Below are 19,152 nucleotides of genomic sequence, written 5' to 3'. Positions count from 1 at the left end.
GAAAATACTTGAATTTAAAAATAAAATGAAGATGAGTCTACATAAAACTGTGAAATACTAGAGAACAATGAATGAATACATAAAGCAATTTTCCATTAGTGGCCATTCATAATTTTGCTTTTAGAAGCCTGGAGAAAATGTCTTTGAGTTTGAAATGTTCTGATAAATGTAGTTATTTTCAGTTTCTTCAATATCACCTTATACAGCTAAGTGGAGCAACTCTAAAGAATCAAAGTTCTACCAGCTGTGATGGTACATACCTGTAATCCCAGTTATTCAGGAGGTAGCGATATGAGGATCATAGTTCAAACCAGGCAAAAGCATAAGAGTCTATCTCAAAACAAATTTTATAAGGGCTAAAGAAAAACATACCTCAAGTGCCTAGCAAGCACAAGATCTTGAGTTGACATCTCAATATTGCCTGTCTCCAAAAAAAAAAAAATTAAAGTTCTTTTCTGGTCTGAGACAGCTAAAAATAACCATGTTGAGAGTTTTCTCTTATGTCTTATAATTTAATAGAATCTAGATGAGAAAATTGGACATACAGAATAAGAAACAATACATGAAAGTTAAAGACACACCTTTCATGATAGGTTCTAATAATTCAGCTTGCTAGGACCACAGGGTGGATGGCTTAGTGGTGGAGCACATGTCTAGCAGGCACACTGCTGGGTTTGGTCCCCAGCTCCACAAAAATAACTAAATAAAAGATAAAATAAGCCAGGTGCCAGTGGCTCAAGTCTATAGTCTTAGCTACTTAGGAGCAGGCTGAGATCTGAGGATCAAGATTCAAAGCCAGCCTGGGCAACAAATCCATAAAACTCTTTGTTACAATTAACCAGTAAAAAGCCAGATATAGAGGTATGATTCAAGTAATAGAGCACCAGTCTTGAGGGGAAAAGCCATAGGAGAGCACAAGGTCCTGAGTTCAAGCACTAATATGTGTGCGCGTGCACACATACACACACACCCCTCAAGTGGTAGAGTGTCAGCCTTGAATGAAAAAGCTAGGCCAGAGAACAAATCCCTTAGTTCAAGCCCCAATATCATCAGAAAGCAGACAGATTATGAGAGAGAGAGAGAGACAGAGAGACAGAGAGACAGAGAGACAGAGAGACAGAGAGGAAATGCTAGTTGCACATCTGCTTTCACCCTCTGCCATTGCATCCACCAATGATTCATCTTTGAAAGTAGCCTTATGACATATTGCAATGCTCTCGATATCAGGGTCTTGGGTGTCCCTTTCATCTTCCTGTACTCTTCTCCCTCCATCATTCTACCAAGAGGATGAGTTCTCAGGCAATAGCCTGAGGTCTTCAGCACCATGCCAAAGTTCACTCACAGCAGGGTAGAAAATAGGATCATTCCTGGTTCTTTAGGCCAAACAGGACTGCTTTGAATGGCGTTTACTCTCTTGCATTTCTATCTTTGAAGTATTCTCTGTTTTCTTGGATTCTCTGTTAACCCATAATTACTACTTTGCACATGGCACAAAGATTTGCAAGCTGAATTCTGAACTTTACCATCTATTTGCATGTACCCAGAGGCCATAGGGAAAAGTGGGGGTGTCTTATACTTGGAGCACTAATGGGTAATTATTTTCTATGATCTTCCTATTGAGTAACATCCATTCCCAGATTCAAAGTTCAGGAAGCCTGAGGTGGTTGGTTGCACTTTTCAGATCTCCTAAGTATTTATGGGAGTTAGAGCCTTGATCCCTGAACTGACCAATGGGTGACAAGTCTTCCTGCAATACACTGCATGAAAAGTAGGTCACACTGAATAGGTTAAACACTGTGTATCTAGCTTCAGTTCTGATTGTACCTGTCCTTTTTCTCTGGGAGACTGGATCCCAACAAACCATAACTAGAACCTTTGGGGCTTATAATACCAAACTTTATGTTCCTAGACAACAGGTACTCTACACTCTATTAATCCAGTTTCTTGATAGCATTGATGTATGATTAGAACCCCTGTTCTAGGGGACAAATCTTATTCAAACCCCAGCATATGACATGTTTATTCAGTATTCTCCAAATACAATCCTTGATAAGTATTTGTTAAATGCTGGATAAGGAATATGTTTTTAACTGCATTTTTAAAAGGTGGCAGATGTTAAGTATGGTGGCACACACCAATAATTCCAACACTCAGGAGATGGAGGCCAGCCTTGGCTACATAATAAGAAAACTCTAAGCCGGGCGCTGGTGGCTCACACCTATAATCCTAGCTACCCAGGAGGCTACCCAGGAGGCAGGAAAGTCTGTGAGACTCTTATCTCCAGTTAACCACCAGAAAACTGGAAGTGACTCTGTGGCTCAAGTGGTAAAGCACTTGCCTTGAGACGAACAGCTCAGGGACAGTGCCCAGGCCCAGCATTCAAGCCCCACAACTGACCAAAATAAAAGAGGAGGACCCTGTCTCAAAACCAAAACTAGAATCAGGCACTAATGGCTCATACCTGTAACCCTAGCTACTCAGGAAGCTGAGATCTGAGGGCAGATCTGAGCCCAGGAGAAAAGTCCATAAGATTCTTGTCTCCAATTAACCAGCAAAAAGCCAGAAATATGGCTCAAGCAGTAGACCACCATTCTTGATCACAAAAACCAAGTGAGAGCACAAGGCCCCTAGTTCAAGCTCTAGTACTGATACATATGCATGCAAACGTGTATGCACACGCATGCACACACACATACGCACAGACAAAACAGGCTGAAGAGTAGCTCAAATGATAGAGTGCCTGTCAAACAAGTATGAGGCCCTGAGTTCAAACTCTAGTACCACAATAAAAGAAAAGAAATTGGTAGATGGATTCTAAAGTGGCTTCTATGATCCTGCCTTCCAATGCTCATGACTTTTTATCCTCCCTCCTGGATGTGAGTGGAACCTGTGAATTCCTAATAACCAATAGTATATGACAGGCAGCAACCTCATGATTATGATACATTATGTAGGACTATCATGGCAGAAAAAAGGCTAACAAAAAAGCAAGGCCTATCAAACTTAAAATTTTCTGCTTATCGGGGGCTGGGAAGGTGGCTCAGTGGTAGAGCACTTGCCTTGCATGCATGAGGCCCTGGGTTCAATTCCTCAGCACCACATAAAGAAAAAAGCCGGAAGTGGCGCTGTGGCTCCAAGTGGTAGAGCATTAGCCTTGAGCTGAAGAGCTGAGGGACAGCACTCAGGCCTAGAGTTCAGGCCCCACGACCAGACCCCCCCCCCAAAAAAAATTTCTGCTTATCAAAGGAAACAATTAGTGAAAATAGAATAGAAGAAAATGCTTGTGCACCATCAATGTGTATAGTCACTATCAAAAAGTAAAATAAAATGGCAAGGGCTAGTCAAAGTGTGGCCCAATTGTAACCAGTTGATGATGGAAGTGAAATGGTAGAGCCATTGTGGAAACCAGCATGCAGAATTCACACACACACACACACACACACACACACACACACACACACACACACACACAATTAAAAACTGAACTAAAAGCTGATAACCAATCCCACCTCTTGGAAAATATCAAAAAGAACTGAAAACAGGATCTTGAAGAGATGTTTTCACACCCATGAGCAGCATTATGCACATTAGCCAAGAGACTGAAACAACCTAAATGTCCATCAAAAGATGAACAGATAAAGAAGTCATAGCATACATACACTATGGAATTTCAACCTTAAAGGAAGGGTATCTTTCCCTCTATTACAATATGGATGAACTTTGCGGACATTATACTAAGTGAAATAAGTCACTCTCAAAAATATAAACAAAAACAAAAACACAATTCAACTCACAGGAGGTATTAAAAGTTCAAACTCAGCAACAGAAAGATGTGGCTAGCCGGGCGCCAGTGGCTCATGCCTGTAATCCTAGCTACTCAGGAGGCTGAGATCTGTGGATCACGGTTCAAAACCAGCCCAGGCAAGAAACTCCGTGAGACTCTTATCTCCAATAAATCACTAGCAAACCAGAAGTGGTGCTGTGGCTCAAGTGGTAGAGCACTCGCCTTGAGCTGAAGAGCACAGGGACAGTGCCTAGGCCCAGAGTTCAAGCCCCAGGACAGACAGACAGACAGACAGACAGACAGACAGAAAGAAAGAAAGAAAGAAAGAAAGAAAGAAAGAAAGAAAGAAAGAAAGAAAGAAAGAAAGAAAGAAAGAAAGAAAGAAAGAAAGAAAGAAAGAAAGAAAGAAAGAAAGAAAGAGAAAGAAAGATAGATAGATGAGGGTACAGGGCCTGAAGGAGAGGAAAATAAGGGAGTTATTGTGCCTAGGTACAAAATGCAGTTTTGCAAGATGAAAAACTTCCAGCACTGCTACATAATGTACATATAAACATTACTATCTTATACATTTTAAAAATAGTTGAGGTAAGGTTGTGTCTGGTGGTATACAGCTATAATCACAGCACTGGAGGAGGCTGAGGCAGGAGAATCAATGCCAGCCTGGGCTACTTAGCAAGACCCTGTCTTAAACAAAATAAATGGTTAAGATCCTAAATTCTATGCCATGTGTTTTCTACCATAATGAAACTATGGCTTATAAATGGCCAGAGGGGCCAATGACAAGAAAATACAGGCAGCATCTAGAAACTTCAGAGACCCTTAGGAGATGAAGGTAGCCTCTAGCTAACAACCAGCAAGAAGCCAAGGCTTCAAGAAATAAATTCTGCTCATGGCTCATGCCTGTAATCCTAGCTACTCAGGAGGCTGAGAGTTGAGGTTCAAAGCCAGCATGAGCAGAAAATTCCATGAGACTATTATCTCCAATTAACCACCAAAAGGCCAGAAGCCAGCCAGACACCAGTGGCTCATGCCTATAATTCTATCTACTCAGGAGGAGGCTGAGACCTGAGGGTGATAGTTCAAGACCAGCCCAGGCAGGAAAGTGAGTGAGACCCTTATTTCCAATTAATCACCAAAAAGCTAGAAGTACAGCTGTGGCTCAAAGCTCAAGAACACTGCCCCAGGACCACACACACACACACACACACACACACACACACACACACACACACACACACACACACACACACACACACACACACACACACACACACACACACACAATTCTGCAGAGTTCAGTGACTTTTGCTTTGCCATCTTCATTCACAGGTGCAATGTATTTCAGTATTTCTCACCTTTTATCATCCTCTTCCCTCCCAATCCCTTCAGAAAGTCCCACAATTGCAAACATGTTCCACCTATGTACATATGATCAGTTGTATGTGTTTACAAATATATTTATCCTTTTGGTCTAGCATGTGAGAACACATTTAATGTTGAACATCTTGTGAACAATTAACATACACTTAAAATCGGGAGGACAGGAGCACAAAATGATGCTGGTTGGGGGAGTCGGTAGGGAAAGGCAGGGAGGCAAATGGAAGGGGTAAAGAAGGATGAATCTGGTCAAAATATTATGTGTAGTTTTTTGCAAATGAAACGTGAAGTTTGTTGAGATTGGTTTATGAAAGTGAGGGGAGGGAGAGTGATAGAGAAGTTAAGCTTGATTAAGGTACTTTATACATATATATGTACATATCAAAATGAGTTCCCTATGTATAACTAATAATAGAAATATGATACAAATAAAGTGAGATGCTAAGGTAAGAAAAAAAAATCAGAGCCGGGAGCTGGTGGCTCACGCCTGTAATCCTAGCTACTCAGGAGGCTGAGATCTGAGGATCGCAGTTCAAAGCCAGCCCGGGCAGGAGAGACCGTGAGACTCCTATCTCCAATAAAGCACCAGAAAACCAGAAGTGGCGCTGTAGCTCAAGTGGTAGAGCGCTCGCCTTGAGCTGAAGAGCTGAGGGGCAGTGCCCAGGCCCAGAGTTCAAGCCCCACGACCGACCAAAAAAAAAAAAGAAAAAGAAAAAAAATCACATCCTTTCAGTATTATACATTGGGTTCTGGCACAGAATTCCACGACATGTCTAAGATAAAACACCCAATAAATACTTAACCTTAATTTAAAAGGGGTAGGGAGGTACTGATGGCTTATGCCTCTAATCCTACCTACCCAGGAGGCTGAGATCTGGAGGATCAAGGTTTGAAGCCATCTCAGGCAAAAACATCAGTTGGACTACATCTCTGATTACCTAGCACAAAGCCAACTTGGAGCCATGGCTCAACTGCTTGAGAGGCAGCCAGGAGCAAGAAAGTCAAGTGGTAACACAAGACCTTGAGTCCAAGCCGGGTGCCAGTGGCTCACACCTGTAATCTTAGCTAGTCAAGAGGCTGAGATCTGAGGATGATGGCTTGAAACCAGCCGAAGCAGGAAAATCCATGAGATTCTAATCTCCAATAAACTACACAGAAAAAGCTGAATGTGGTGCTGTGGTTCAAGTGGTAGAGCGCTAGCCTTGTGCATAAAGAGGCTCAAGGACAGCACCCAGGCCTGAGGTTAAGCCCTAGGACCAGCAAAAAACAACAACAACAAAAAACCTTTCTTATGCAGGTTCTGAGTCTAAGCTCCAGTACCCCACAAGAAAGAAGGGAAAAAAGCAATTCGGTCAAGGTCAACAAGTGAACTTGGAAGCAGACGGTTCCCAATGTGAATTGCCCACCTTAAATAGGGGACCCAACTCTGACATAACTGGACTTTTGATCCCCAAAGACTGCTGTAATAAATGCATGATATGGGCTGGGAAGGTGGCTCAGTGGTAGAGCGCTTGCCATGCATGCCTGAGGCCCTGGGTTCGATTCCTCAGCACCACATAATCAAAAAAGTAAAAAGCCGGAATTGGCACTGTGGCTCAAGTGGTAGAGCGCTAGCCTTGAGCTGAAGAGCTGAGGAACAGCACCCAGGCCCAGAGTTCAGGCCCCACGACTGGACCAAAAAAAAAAAAAAAAAAAGTGCATGCTATTTTAAGCCATTCAGTTTGGGGTAATGTGTGAGGTGGCTATAGATAACTAATACAAGGGGATAAAATAATCTGTGTTTAAATAACTGACTTCTGGCCACGTGGACCCAGTAAGATACCATAAAGAACTTCTAGGCCTTGCCTTTTTTGGCACCTTGAAACGAAAATTCATGGTGGAGAACAATTGCCCTTGGGCCAATAAAACCATCATAAGTCATAAACATTCCGAGTTCTATCACTTCCTGGCCTTGGCAATTCTGCAACCCCTGTGGGTCCCAGGTTTCTCAACTGTAACGATGGAGCACACATAACCTACTTCAAGATAATTGTAATGAGGCGATGAACGGCAAACACCCAAGTCAACCTGGTTTGGTCATTTTTCCTCCCTCCTACTCTCCCTTCTTTTCTGCCCTCTTCAGTTACAGGACATCTCTTTGTCACAAAGACTAACATTAATGTTAAAAAAATACAAACACCCCAAAAAAACATAGGTCCCATGGTTTCCCTTATTTGCAATATCTAGTATATGTCTGAGTCAAGCAGAAAAGGTCAGATAAGATGATGTTAGGGAAATGAACCCTAAGATATGTATTCAAATGTTTTTTTTTCTTTCATGTGATTGTTTCTAACACATTTATAAGATGATTTCTTTGTTGCTTTGTATGTCCCTCCCCCACAGTATAACCCCTGCTTTCACTGTATTTGATGTTGGTACAATTTGTGGAGGGGAAGGGGAAAACAAATCGTTTAAATAGGGATACAGGTGGACCCATTGCAACAATGAGATGTACAAGTCATTATGTTGAAAAATGAACTTTACAACTTTGGGGGGGGGTAGCAGGGAGGATTGGGGGGAACGGAGGGAGGATGGAAAGGGATGGGAAGGGGAAACAAAGGAGGAAGCTACAATGCTTGATAAGAAATGTACTCATTATCTTGCCCATGTAATTGTAACCCCTCTGTACAGTATTTTCACAATAAAAATAAAATAAAATACAAACACATGTCTAAAAGTAAATTGCACACTTGCAGGGCTACTTGCAAAACTCGGTAAGCCTCAAATGCAAGACTCAATAAATACTTCATGCTGATTCAATAACCAAATAAAAGTTGACCAAATGGAAGGATGGATTGCTGTTTTTTATAAAAAGGGGGGCATCAAGCCAGGCAGGGTTGCCTCTTGTCTGTAATCCTGGCTACTCAGGAGGCTGTGATCTGAGGATTGAGGCCCAAAGCTAGCCCAGGCAGAAGACTCTTATCGCCAATTAACTATCAAAAAGCCTTAAGTGGAGCTGTGGTTCAAGTGGTAATACACCAGCTTTGAACAGAAAAAGTTAAGGGACAGTGTCCAGGCTGAGTTCAAGCTGTAGTACTGGCACTGGCACACAAACACACGCATACACAAAAGGCAATCCAAATAGGAAACTTTTTGCTTGCTTTTGCTTCAAGGAGGTGCTTAGCTTAGCTTATCACTGGTGCTTAGCTTTCCTTAGGGCTCTAGTATTTAGTGAGGTGTCAAAAAAGGGCACTACTAGCAGCAACTTAGATAGATTGGAATCAATGCTATTTTTAAAGTTCTTTGAAAAAGACCTTGCATAAATTCCCACAGTGAGTCACTATACATTGACTCCCAGAAGAGTGGGAGGAGTAATAAGAGACCGCCCTCCTGCATACAGGATATTGCTTAAAGAAGCCTAGTCACTTGTTGAATATTAGGAGTGGTCATTTGGTAACAGTACAACCCCTCATCTGCACACTAAAGATGCTGCAGGCCCCTTTTGCATTTTCTCTCACCATGGAAAAACATCCTGTGACTCACTAGGGAATCCAGGCAGGGCCATTACAAAAGGAGCCTTAGCAGGGTCTATCTGGGAAATGAGTTATAAAAGAAAAGTCAGCTGATCATAGTAGCAAATGCGTGTAATCCCAGAGACTCAAGAGACAGAGAGGTAAGAGGATCCTGGACCCAAGTTAGGCTGGACAAAGTTAACATGAAACCTTGTCTGAAAAACAAACTAATATCCAAATAGGCAATGTTTGTGGCTCAAGTGGTAGAATCCTCGCCTGCCTTTCAAGTGTGAGGCCCTGAGTTCAATTCCTAATACCACAGGAAAAAAGGAGGGATAGAGTTGGGCACTGGTGGCTCACACATGCAATCCTAGACACTCAGGAGGCTGAGATCTGAGGATCAAAGGTCGAAGCCATCCTGCACAGAGAAGTTCATGAGATTCTCATCTATAATTAACTAGTAAAAGGTTGGAAATGGAGCTGTGGGTCAAAGTGGTAGAGTGCCAGCCTTGAGAGAAAAAGGCAAGTGAGTATGACGCCCGGAGTTCAAGACCTAGTACCAGCATTTTAAAAATAAATTTAAAAACACAGGAGGCAAGGGAAGAGAAAGGAAGGAGAAGGAAGGGAAGGAAAAGGAAAAGAAAAAACAACAGTCATTACTCAGAGGCTTGAATACTTGTCCCAGCAGGTACAACTAGAAATAGATATACTCTAATCCAACTGTTTCCAAACATGTTGATCTTAGTACCCTTCACATTTATCAAATCCAAATAGCTTCTCTTTGAAAAGTCTAGAAAACATAACGTACACTCACATATTCTTTGAGTCATCAGAGCAATGATGTCACTGCACATCCTGTAAATATGTATGTAATCATTTCAAAATAAAAAGTTAGCTAGGCACTGGTGGCTCATACCTGTAATCCTAGCTACTCAGGAGGCTGAGATCTGAGGATCAAGATACAAATACAGCTCAGGCAGAAAAAGTCCTTGAGACTCCAATTAAACACACACACACACACACACACACACACACACACACACACACACACACCACATACCACACCAGAAGTGGAAGTGAAGCAGTGGCTCAAGTGGTAGAGTTCTGGTGTTGGGGGGGGGGGGGAAATGGAGAGATAGTGACTAGGTCCTAAGTTCAAGCCTCAGTATTTGCACAAAAAAGAACAAGAATTTTCAGATGAATTAGAGTCACAGATAATCAAGTCTGGGAGCTTTATACATAAACAGATCTTCAGTAAAGGGAAATAAGAAGAATGTACCTTAGCTAGAAGGAAAGTGTTTCCACAAAAGAGATCAGAGATTTAAGAAGGAAAAAGCAAAGCATTTAACTTTAAATGTTATAACTATAAAGAAAAGAAATTACTGAGGGGTCCAAAGAGCTTAGGAAACTTTAGAAAACACAAGAACATACAAGCACACATTCCTTTAGTCATCAGAGTGATGACATCATCACACATCAAGTTGCCTGTGGAAAATTCCAATAGCAAAAAAGGCAAAGGGCACTGGGACCCTTGGAGTCCACTGGACTGCACTGTGAGAAGGGCTGCCCGAATCCTCCTCCCATCACCAAAGACCAGGTCTCTTAAATTTGTTTTCCTCACTCCCCAGAGTACAAAGCAGTAAGGTCACTCGCTAGTCGGAGTCACAAAGGGAATTCCCCTCTCCTTACACAAAGGTTACTGAAGGACATGTGGGACACTCCGATCAGGTTTCCGAGAAGGCTCCGCGAGGCGCCACTAGAGGGCGCCGCTACAGAGGACACTACACGCTCTTGGCCGCCACCCCCACCCGCAAGGCTTTCACACGGGAGTCCGGAAGAGAAGGAGGTGCCCGGAAAGGAGGGCGGGGCGCTGCAAGTCGCGCCTTCATTGGACACGACGCCTTTGTCTCACGGCCCAGGGCGGGGCTTCTTCACATTGAAAAGCAGCGCCCGGCCCAAGGTTCAGCACACTGCTACGGGTTGCGACTCTGCTGAAGGACTTTCGTCACTTACCGAGGTTCGCCGGGTCATGGTGCCAGCCTGACTGAGAAGAGGACGCTCCCGGGAGACGAATGAGGAACCACCTCCTCCTGCTGTTCAAGTACAGGGGCCTAGTCCGCAAAGGGAAGAAAAGCAAAAGACGAAAATGGCTAAATTCGTGATTCGCCCAGCCACCGCAGCTGACTGCGGTGACATCCTGCGGCTGATCAAGGTTGGACCACCGGGACTCATCCCAGGGCGAGGGTGGAGATGTGGCTCAGACCATGGCTGGGGGGGGGTCTGAGCTGGTGCGCGAGATCAGCAGATTCCCCCCCCCGTTCTGTTCGCCACCCCGCACCCCCAACCCGAAGCCTGGTGGGACCGGAATGTGGCACCACCCCAACTCTGTCTGGCCCATTCTTTCCTTGTAATCCTTTGAGGTCCGAGTCTCCTGATTCTTTTCCCTACTTCTCTTTCTTTGTGCACCGCCTCCAGGAACTGGCTAAATATGAATACATGGAAGACCAAGTCATATTAACTGAAAAAGGTAACGTTAACCGTGGCGGGGTGAGGGGAGACGACGGGTGTGGGGTACCTATCACTTTCACAGACCAACACCGTCTCGGCTGCCCCCCTTTCTTGCAGATCTTTTAGAAGATGGTTTCGGAGAGCACCCCTTCTACCACTGCCTGGTTGCAGAAGTGCCCAAGGAGCACTGGACTCCGGAAGGTAACCCCCCCGAAGCCAGAGAGCCCAAGTGTTGTAAAAATCTTAGGGTCTGCTGAGTAGACCTTCTAACTACACGGGCCGAAGTTACTTACTATGAAGTTGGCCAGAAATAATAGCCAGTCTTCAAATTTACTGAGGCCAAAAAAGAAAGAGAGAGAGAAAGAGAGAGAGAGAGAGAGAGAGAAAGATGTGCTGCAGTTTATAATAGGGCGGGTGAAAAGAGCTGTTTAAATATCAGAGTGCTGTGGAAACCCGGAAGAGTTAGGTATAATGTTGTTTGTTGTAATTCAATTTCATAAAATGGTTCTTGTTTGACCCTAACCTAACCTTTTTTTTTTTTGTAATTGCGTTAAATCACATTTTTTTCTTTAATTTGTCCCAATCTTCAGGTTACAGTCTCTAGCTTCGCCATGTACATGGCCCTTCCGTGTACATGGATGGGCGGGGAGGTAACTAAAAGATCCTTTACACATAAAGTAGATGATCATGATAAATGAGGTAAGGCCCTGTTACCACACACTTACAACACAGTAGATCAGAAACTATAATACTTGCTTCCTGTCTGTTTGCAAAGAACTAGAAAATGGCTAGAAAGTTTAATTTGAAACTTTTGCCTCTATTTGGAAAATAGATAGGCACCCCTTATGAGGGAGTCGGATGCCATTTCTTTTTGTTTTTCTTTTCTTTTTCGTTCTTTTTTCTTTTCTTTTTCTTTCTTTTTTCCTTTTTTTTTTTTTTTTTTTTGCTGGCTCCTGTTGACTGATCAGTAGCCAGCTAAAAGAGGAAGTTGTTTGGGTGGGTGCTTTCTTAAGGGCTTTTTTTTTTTTCCTACCATCTGTTCCCCAAGCTAGAAGAAATGAGCAACCAATTAAGGGATGAGGTAGTTTTCAGAGGCGTTACGTAATACCTGTTTGGGGTTAGGACTACTGCTGCTGCTTCTGGCTTTAAAACTGGGGAAAACAAATTGAAATTTTCTAAGTTGGAAGGCAAGTTCTGAAATGAAACATTGTACTTTTGGCCTGATGTTCTGAATTTTAAGGAAGCAAGAATTGGTAAATTAGAAATAGTTCCTATTCTGAACTGCCGTGTAAACCATTTTTTCCCAACTTGGCATAGCAGTATATCATTAGGATGTGAATACTGTGTGTGTTTAGCTTGAGATCACAGTAGTTTTTCTCTGGCAATGAAAACATTCTCACTTCCTGAGTGAGATTTCTGCAGACTGCAGCATAGCCAGATTATGGATCTAGCCTGGCTTTGGCTAGCTGTAATGTATGCTTTTTGCAAATACATGTTTGAGAACAGAGAGATAGAGCAACGGTGGCCTAGACTGCACTTGCCTAAGTCAGGTGGCAGTCCTGCTTGGTGGCTACTTGTTTATCTATACATGCATGTATATTCCTTTAAAATCTAGGCTAGGCTTCTGATTCTGCCGCTACAGCTTTAATGGATTGGTTTTCTGCTCTATAGCTCATGACATACTCTTATTACAGGACACAGCATCGTTGGTTTTGCCATGTACTATTTTACCTATGACCCATGGATTGGCAAGTTACTCTATCTTGAAGACTTCTTTGTGATGAGTGATTATAGAGGTACAGTTGTGTTTGGGAATGGGAAGGGGGAGTCTAAAGAAACATCAGGGCCATAAATCTTTACAGGGACTTTTAAAAATTATACTCCATTTTCTTTTAGGCTTTGGTATCGGATCAGAAATTTTGAAGAATCTAAGCCAGGTATGTCCTAGATATTTTGGTTTCTGAATTTGTAATGGTAATGGGCTCATGGGATGCTTTGAATCCAAATCAGGTATTGGAAAGGAGATGAAACATCACGTGAGCCTATGCTTTCTCTCAATAGGTTGCCATGAAGTGTCGCTGCAGCAGTATGCACTTCTTGGTGGCAGAATGGAATGAACCATCTATCAACTTCTATAAGAGAAGAGGGGCTTCTGATCTGTCCAGTGAAGAAGGGTGGAGACTCTTCAAGATTGACAAGGAGTACTTGCTAAAAATGGCAGCAGAGGAGTGAGGAGTGCTAGTGTAGAATTTGACAACCTCCATTCTATTTTAAAATAAATTCTCAACTTACCTTGCTTTCTATCCTACTTGTAGTGAAATAATAGAATGAGCACCCATTCCAAAGCTTTATTACCAGTGGCGTTGTTGCATGTTTGAAATGCGGTCTGTTTAAAATGGCAATCATAGATGCAGTTTGGAGTCAGGATTCTCCTTGAACAGCTTTTGATAAGAAAAAACAAAAAACAAGGTGGTGTGATCATAATATATATGAAAAAACTTCATTCTTGTGAGTCATTTAAATGTGTACAATGTACACACTGGTACTTAGAGTTTCTGTTTTGATTCTTTTTTAATAAACTACTCTTTGATTTAATTGTTTGGTGTGAGCATTTTTACTAATCCTTTCTTATACGTTTTTCTTGGTCACTAATAAAAATGTTCATCAAACATCACTGGATTACTACAATTGGTTAAAAAGGTCTTTAGGTCTGGGTCAAGTGCCTAGGGCTTACACCTGTAATCCTAGCTACTCAGGAGGCTGAGATCTGAGGACTGTTTCGAAGGCAGCCTGGGAAGGAAAAATCTTTTTTTTTTATGCCAGTCCTGGGGCTTGAACTCAGGGCCTGGGCCCTATCTCTGAGGTTTGCTGCTCAAGGCTAATGCTCTACCACTTGAACCAAAGCTCCATTTCCAACTTTTTGGTAGTTAATTGGAGATAAGACTCTCACAGATATTCCTGCTGGGGTTGGCTTTGAACTGCAATCCTTAGATCTCAGCCTCCTGAGTAACTAGTCTTATAAGTAGGAGTCACTGGCACTCAGCCTGTGAGACTCTTATCTCCAATTAACCACCAAAAAGTTGGAAGTGAAGCTGTGGCTAAAGTAGTAGAGCCCTAGTCTTGAGCAAAAAATAAAGTTCAGGGACAGCCCCAAGGTCCTGAGTTGACGCTAGCACATGAAAAGAGATTTTAGGTTTAGGAATGTAGCTTAGTAATTGTTTCTATCATATTTATAAGATGATTTCTATGTTGCTTTGTATGTCCCTCCCCCACAGTATAACCCATGCTTTCACTGTATTTGATATTGGTATAATTTGTGGAGGGGAAGGGAAAAAATCAAATCGTTTAACTAGGGATACAGGTGGACCCATTGCAACAATGAGATGTACAAGACGTTATGTGGAAAAACGAACTTAACAACTTTGGTGGGAGGTGGGGGGAGGATCGGATGAGGGGAGGAAAGGAGTATGGGAAGGGATGGGAAGGGGAAACAAAGAGGAGGCAACAATGCTTGATAAGAAATGCACTCGTTATCTTGCCCATGTAATTGTAACTCCTTTGTACGGTATTCTCACAATAAAAAAATAAATAAAATTAAAAAAAAAAAAAAGGAATGTAGCTTAGTGCTAGAGTACCTGCCACACACACACACACACACACACACACACACACACACACACACACACACACACACACACACACACACACACACACACACCTGCCTAGCTTTGGTGAGACCTTGAGTTCAATATCCAGCACACACACACACACACACACACACACACACACACACACACACACCTTGAGTTCAATATCCAGCATGCACACACACACACACACACACACACACACACACACACACACACACACACAGCAACAGGCCAAAAATAAATAAGCCCGTTGTTATACAAGTGAATCAAATGGTGGGATTGTGAAGCATTAAAAACCTTGGAAAATAAAATCCAGGAACCAGTGGCTCATGCATAAGCAAGAAAGCTCAGGGACAGCACGTAGGCCCTGAGTTCAAGCCCTAGTACTAACACAAAAAGGAATCTGGGGGAAAAATACGTACTCCTCAATCTTATCCCACAGGAGATACTTTCTGAAGGTAAAGCAAGTGGGTCACTTTGCTAATGGGACAGGAATAAAAACTGCACAACTGCCTCAATTTTATAAATAAAAACTGGCAAACAAAAAGTTTGAGCCAGGCACAAATCAAATCAATTGACATCCTATTTGGAGAGTGAGTTTGTGGTACTACAATAACTTAATCGACTTCTACAATAGAGAAACAATAGGAGCCTTTCAAACTACCAAGGAGAAGTAAACAAATGCTTTCTCAAGGACTGGAAACAACCTAAGAGGCAGAGAAAAGCTAGTTTTCTCCTTAGATATGTGAACTCCTAGTACTCATTACATTGGCCTACATTTTTAAACCCACTAATTTCCATGATAATGAAAATGATAGTTGCTAAGAACCACTGCAGAATCATGTCCAAGACTGTTTTCCAAAAGCAGTCATAAGATACCTGAAAAGCAATCCTTTGTATCTGTATTTTCCAGGAAATAAATACTGGGCTCTCTAATGGAAGGAGATTTTTGCCCTGTGTTCCCGTCTATCAGTATCTTAGTCTAGAAGGCAGTCGCACAGAAAAGTATGAACACATATTGTGTTAAATACAGGAGTGCTTTGAGATTTACTGGTGACTCAGAGCCAGCCTTGAAAACAGGCTGACGGAATCAGTTCTCAACCAGAGCCCTGGTAGAATGGCAAGTAACACAAAAAGCCCTGGCAAAAACCAAAGGGTAACTGAACACAAAGAGCCTTGTGAGGAAGTAAAATATTTTGAAAATTGTATTTTGGAAACTGAGCCTCTTAGAGGAAAACAACTACATGCTGACTGTGGTTAAATATATGAATAAGATAAATTACCAAGTGATTTACAAATATGTCTTTGTTTCCTCTTTCTTCTTAGTGCTTAGGCTTAAAGACCCAGTGTTGTCAAGACAAAGGCTTTTATGAAGTTTTTGTACGCACTTAACGGCAAATTTAGAAATGGAAACCTCACAACATCAGTCCACTGTCCACCGAATGTTTAACTCAGTTACAAAGACACCTTTTTAAAAACTGAGCTATAGGGGCTGGGAAGGTGGCTCAGTGGTAGAGTGCTTGCCTAGCATGCATGGGGGCCCTGGGTTCGATTCCTCAGCACTACATAAGCAGAGAAAGCTGTAAAGTCATGCTGTGGCCCAAGTGGTAGAGAGCTAGCCTTGAGCTGAAGAGCTGAGGGACAGTGCCCAGGCCCAGAGTTCAGACTCTATGACCGACAATAAATACATAAATAAATAAATAAATACAACTGAGCTATAAAGCAAATCTTACTGGGCAGAGTGACACATGCCTGTAATCCCAGCTCTTCAGGAGGATCATTTTTGTCCAGACATTCAAGGCCAGCCTGTACAACATTGTAGGAGACATGATCTAAAAAAAAAAATCATATGCATACATATGTGTGTGCACACACTTGCACCACATCTGGCTTAAGCTTAATACTTTATATACATTATTATTTCTCACAACCACCTTATGAAGTAGGTACTATTATAAGTTACCTTTTGTTTTCCAAGATAGAGTCTTGCTCTGTTGCCCAGGCTGGCCTCGAACATCTGGGTTCAAGCAAGCCTCCTGCCTCAGATTCCCAAGAAGCTGAAAGCTTCCAGGCATGTATCATCACACCCAGCTTAGTAGTTTCTTTGTATTCTGAGAAACTAAACCTCCGGGAATCTAAATTGCACAATGCTACCCAATTATGCTTGGAAACCAAGCTCCAATCCAACTTCTTAAACCTCTGGTTAGGGGGAAGGGAATGTTCCTGACATATTCTAAAAGAGGAGGTCCTAACAGAATGATTGAATTTGGTGCTTCTTTTGGATTATCATCTAAAGAGCAATCTATATACATATTTTCTAGATTATCAAAAATCAGTTGTTTTCAATGCAGGCTGCACATTAGAAAGCTTTTAAAAAATAATAACCAGGGCACCGATGGCTCCTGTCTGTAATCCTGGATATTCAGGAGGCTGAGATCTGAAGATCACAGTTCAAAGCCAGCCCAGGCAGGAAAGTCCGTGAGACTCTTATCTGCAATAATAATAATAATAATAATAATAATAATAATAATAATAATAATAATAATGCCACCATCTGGGAATGTGGCTTAGAGGTAGAGTGTTTGCCTAGCATGCATAAAGGCCTGGGTTCAATTTCTCAGTACCACATAAACAGGAAAAGTTAGAAGTGGAGCTGTGGCTCAAGTGGTAGAGTGCTAGCCTTGAGCACAGAAAAGCTCAGGGACAGTGCCCAGGCCTGAGTTCAAGCTCCAGGATTGGCAAAAACAAACAAACAAACAAAAAAAAAAAACAGGGCTGGGAAAGTGGCTCAGTGGTAGAGCACTTGCCTTGCATGCCAGAGGCCCTGGGTTCGATTCCTCAGCACCACATAAGCAAAAAAGAAAAAAAGCCGGAAGTGGCGCTGTGGCTCAAGTGGTAGAGCACTAGCCTTGAGCTGAAGAGCTGAGGGACAGCGCCCAGGCCCAGAGTTCAGGCCCCACGACCAGACCCAAAAAAACAAAAAAAAACAAAACAGAAGACGGGAAGTGGGCTGTGGCTCAAGTGGTAGAGTGCTAGCCTTGAGCTGAAGAGCTCAGATACAATGCCCAGGCCCAGAGTACAAGCCCCACAACCAACAAAATACAATAACAACAACAACAACAACAACAATAATAATAATAATAATAATAATACCTTGCTCAGGTGCTGGTGACTCATGTCTATAATCCTAGCTACTCAGGAGGCTGAGACCTGAGGATCACAGGTTCAAAGCCAGCCAGGACAGATATGTGAGCGACTGATCTACAGTCAACAAGCAAAAAGCCAGAAGTAGAGATGCAGATCAAAGTGGTAGAACTCCCACTTTCAATGGATAAAAAGTTAAGCAAGAGCACAAAGCTCTGGAGTTCAGGCCTCAGTGCTGGCAGCAAAGAAAAAGCCTTCCCCTGAGACTCCAACTGCTCATCCTGGCACCAGTCAGTTAATGGTGAGTTCCTGCAAAGACCAAGTGAGTCCCACCACATAGCATGAAGAACTTTCTCTAGTTTTTTGAGAAAAGTGGTTGGAAGAATTGTGTCAACCCATTCTAATACAGTGCTGAAAGCACAGACCTTTCACCCCAGCGATCAGACCTCGAGCCTTTATAAACAATGTTGGTTCAGCAAAATGTCTTCCTTCCCATGAAATTGGTGCTGTTCGTCTGAATTTTATTAGCTTGGTAGTTCGGTTTGCATTTGATTTGTAAATGGAGATTGGTCTCACAGTTGTATAAGATGGAGGAACATAAAATATTCACATTGAAGTTGTATGTTTGTAGTAATAGAGGGGAAAAATCACTCCAGTCACCACTGAGGGTCTGTGAGAGAATTCTATTTGCCTTAAAGAGGTCCAGGTTACTCAAGTGTGAAAAACACTGATATAATATTATGCAACAATGTTTCTCTTAGGTTAAAATAAAGTGCCAGGGGCCGAGGATGTGGCTCAGAGGTAGAATGCATGAGTGGAACTCACATGGCCCTGCGCCTGATTTCTAGCATTGCAAAAAGATGTGTTAAACGTTGTCAGAAGTTGGATATGATCAGATTCAGATTTGAGTATTTTTGTCAAGCACATTTGCTAGATGATATTTGTTTCATTAAGAGGTGGATAATGAAATGCTGTATAGACACAATGGAATTTTACACAGCCTTTAGGAAGAATAGTATTATGTCATTTACAAAGAAATGGACGGACCTAAAACAAACCATGTTAAGATAGGAAAGCCAAGGTCAGAAAGACAAATGGCAAATGGCTGTTTCTCTCATATGCAGAAGCTAGATCTAAAATATAACTGGACATGATAAGTTACACAGGACTCAAGATACTCACACACAGTGAGACCAAA

The 19,152-nt window shown here is 42.3% G+C and overlaps 1 protein-coding gene across 1 annotated transcript; it reads left to right on the top strand.

Annotated features, from left to right (window-relative positions):
• Positions 1–10,613: 10,613 nt before the first annotated feature.
• Positions 10,614–13,755, top strand: Sat1 (spermidine/spermine N1-acetyltransferase 1). Its single transcript, XM_070040710.1, has 6 exons — positions 10,614–10,864; positions 11,128–11,179; positions 11,278–11,361; positions 12,855–12,956; positions 13,057–13,097; positions 13,222–13,755. Exons 1-6 carry the CDS (start codon positions 10,799–10,801, stop codon positions 13,390–13,392), a joined length of 516 nt encoding a protein of 171 aa, XP_069896811.1. The 5' UTR covers positions 10,614–10,798; the 3' UTR covers positions 13,393–13,755.
• The last annotated feature ends 5,397 nt before the right edge of the window (positions 13,756–19,152 follow it).

This window comes from Dipodomys merriami, unplaced genomic scaffold (assembly GCF_024711535.1).
Source record: "Dipodomys merriami isolate MVZ:Mamm:240054 unplaced genomic scaffold, mDipMer1.0.p SCAF_3, whole genome shotgun sequence".
In the NCBI taxonomy this organism is placed as follows: Eukaryota; Metazoa; Chordata; class Mammalia; order Rodentia; family Heteromyidae; genus Dipodomys; species Dipodomys merriami.
This window is presented reverse-complemented; position numbering and strand designations above follow the sequence as displayed.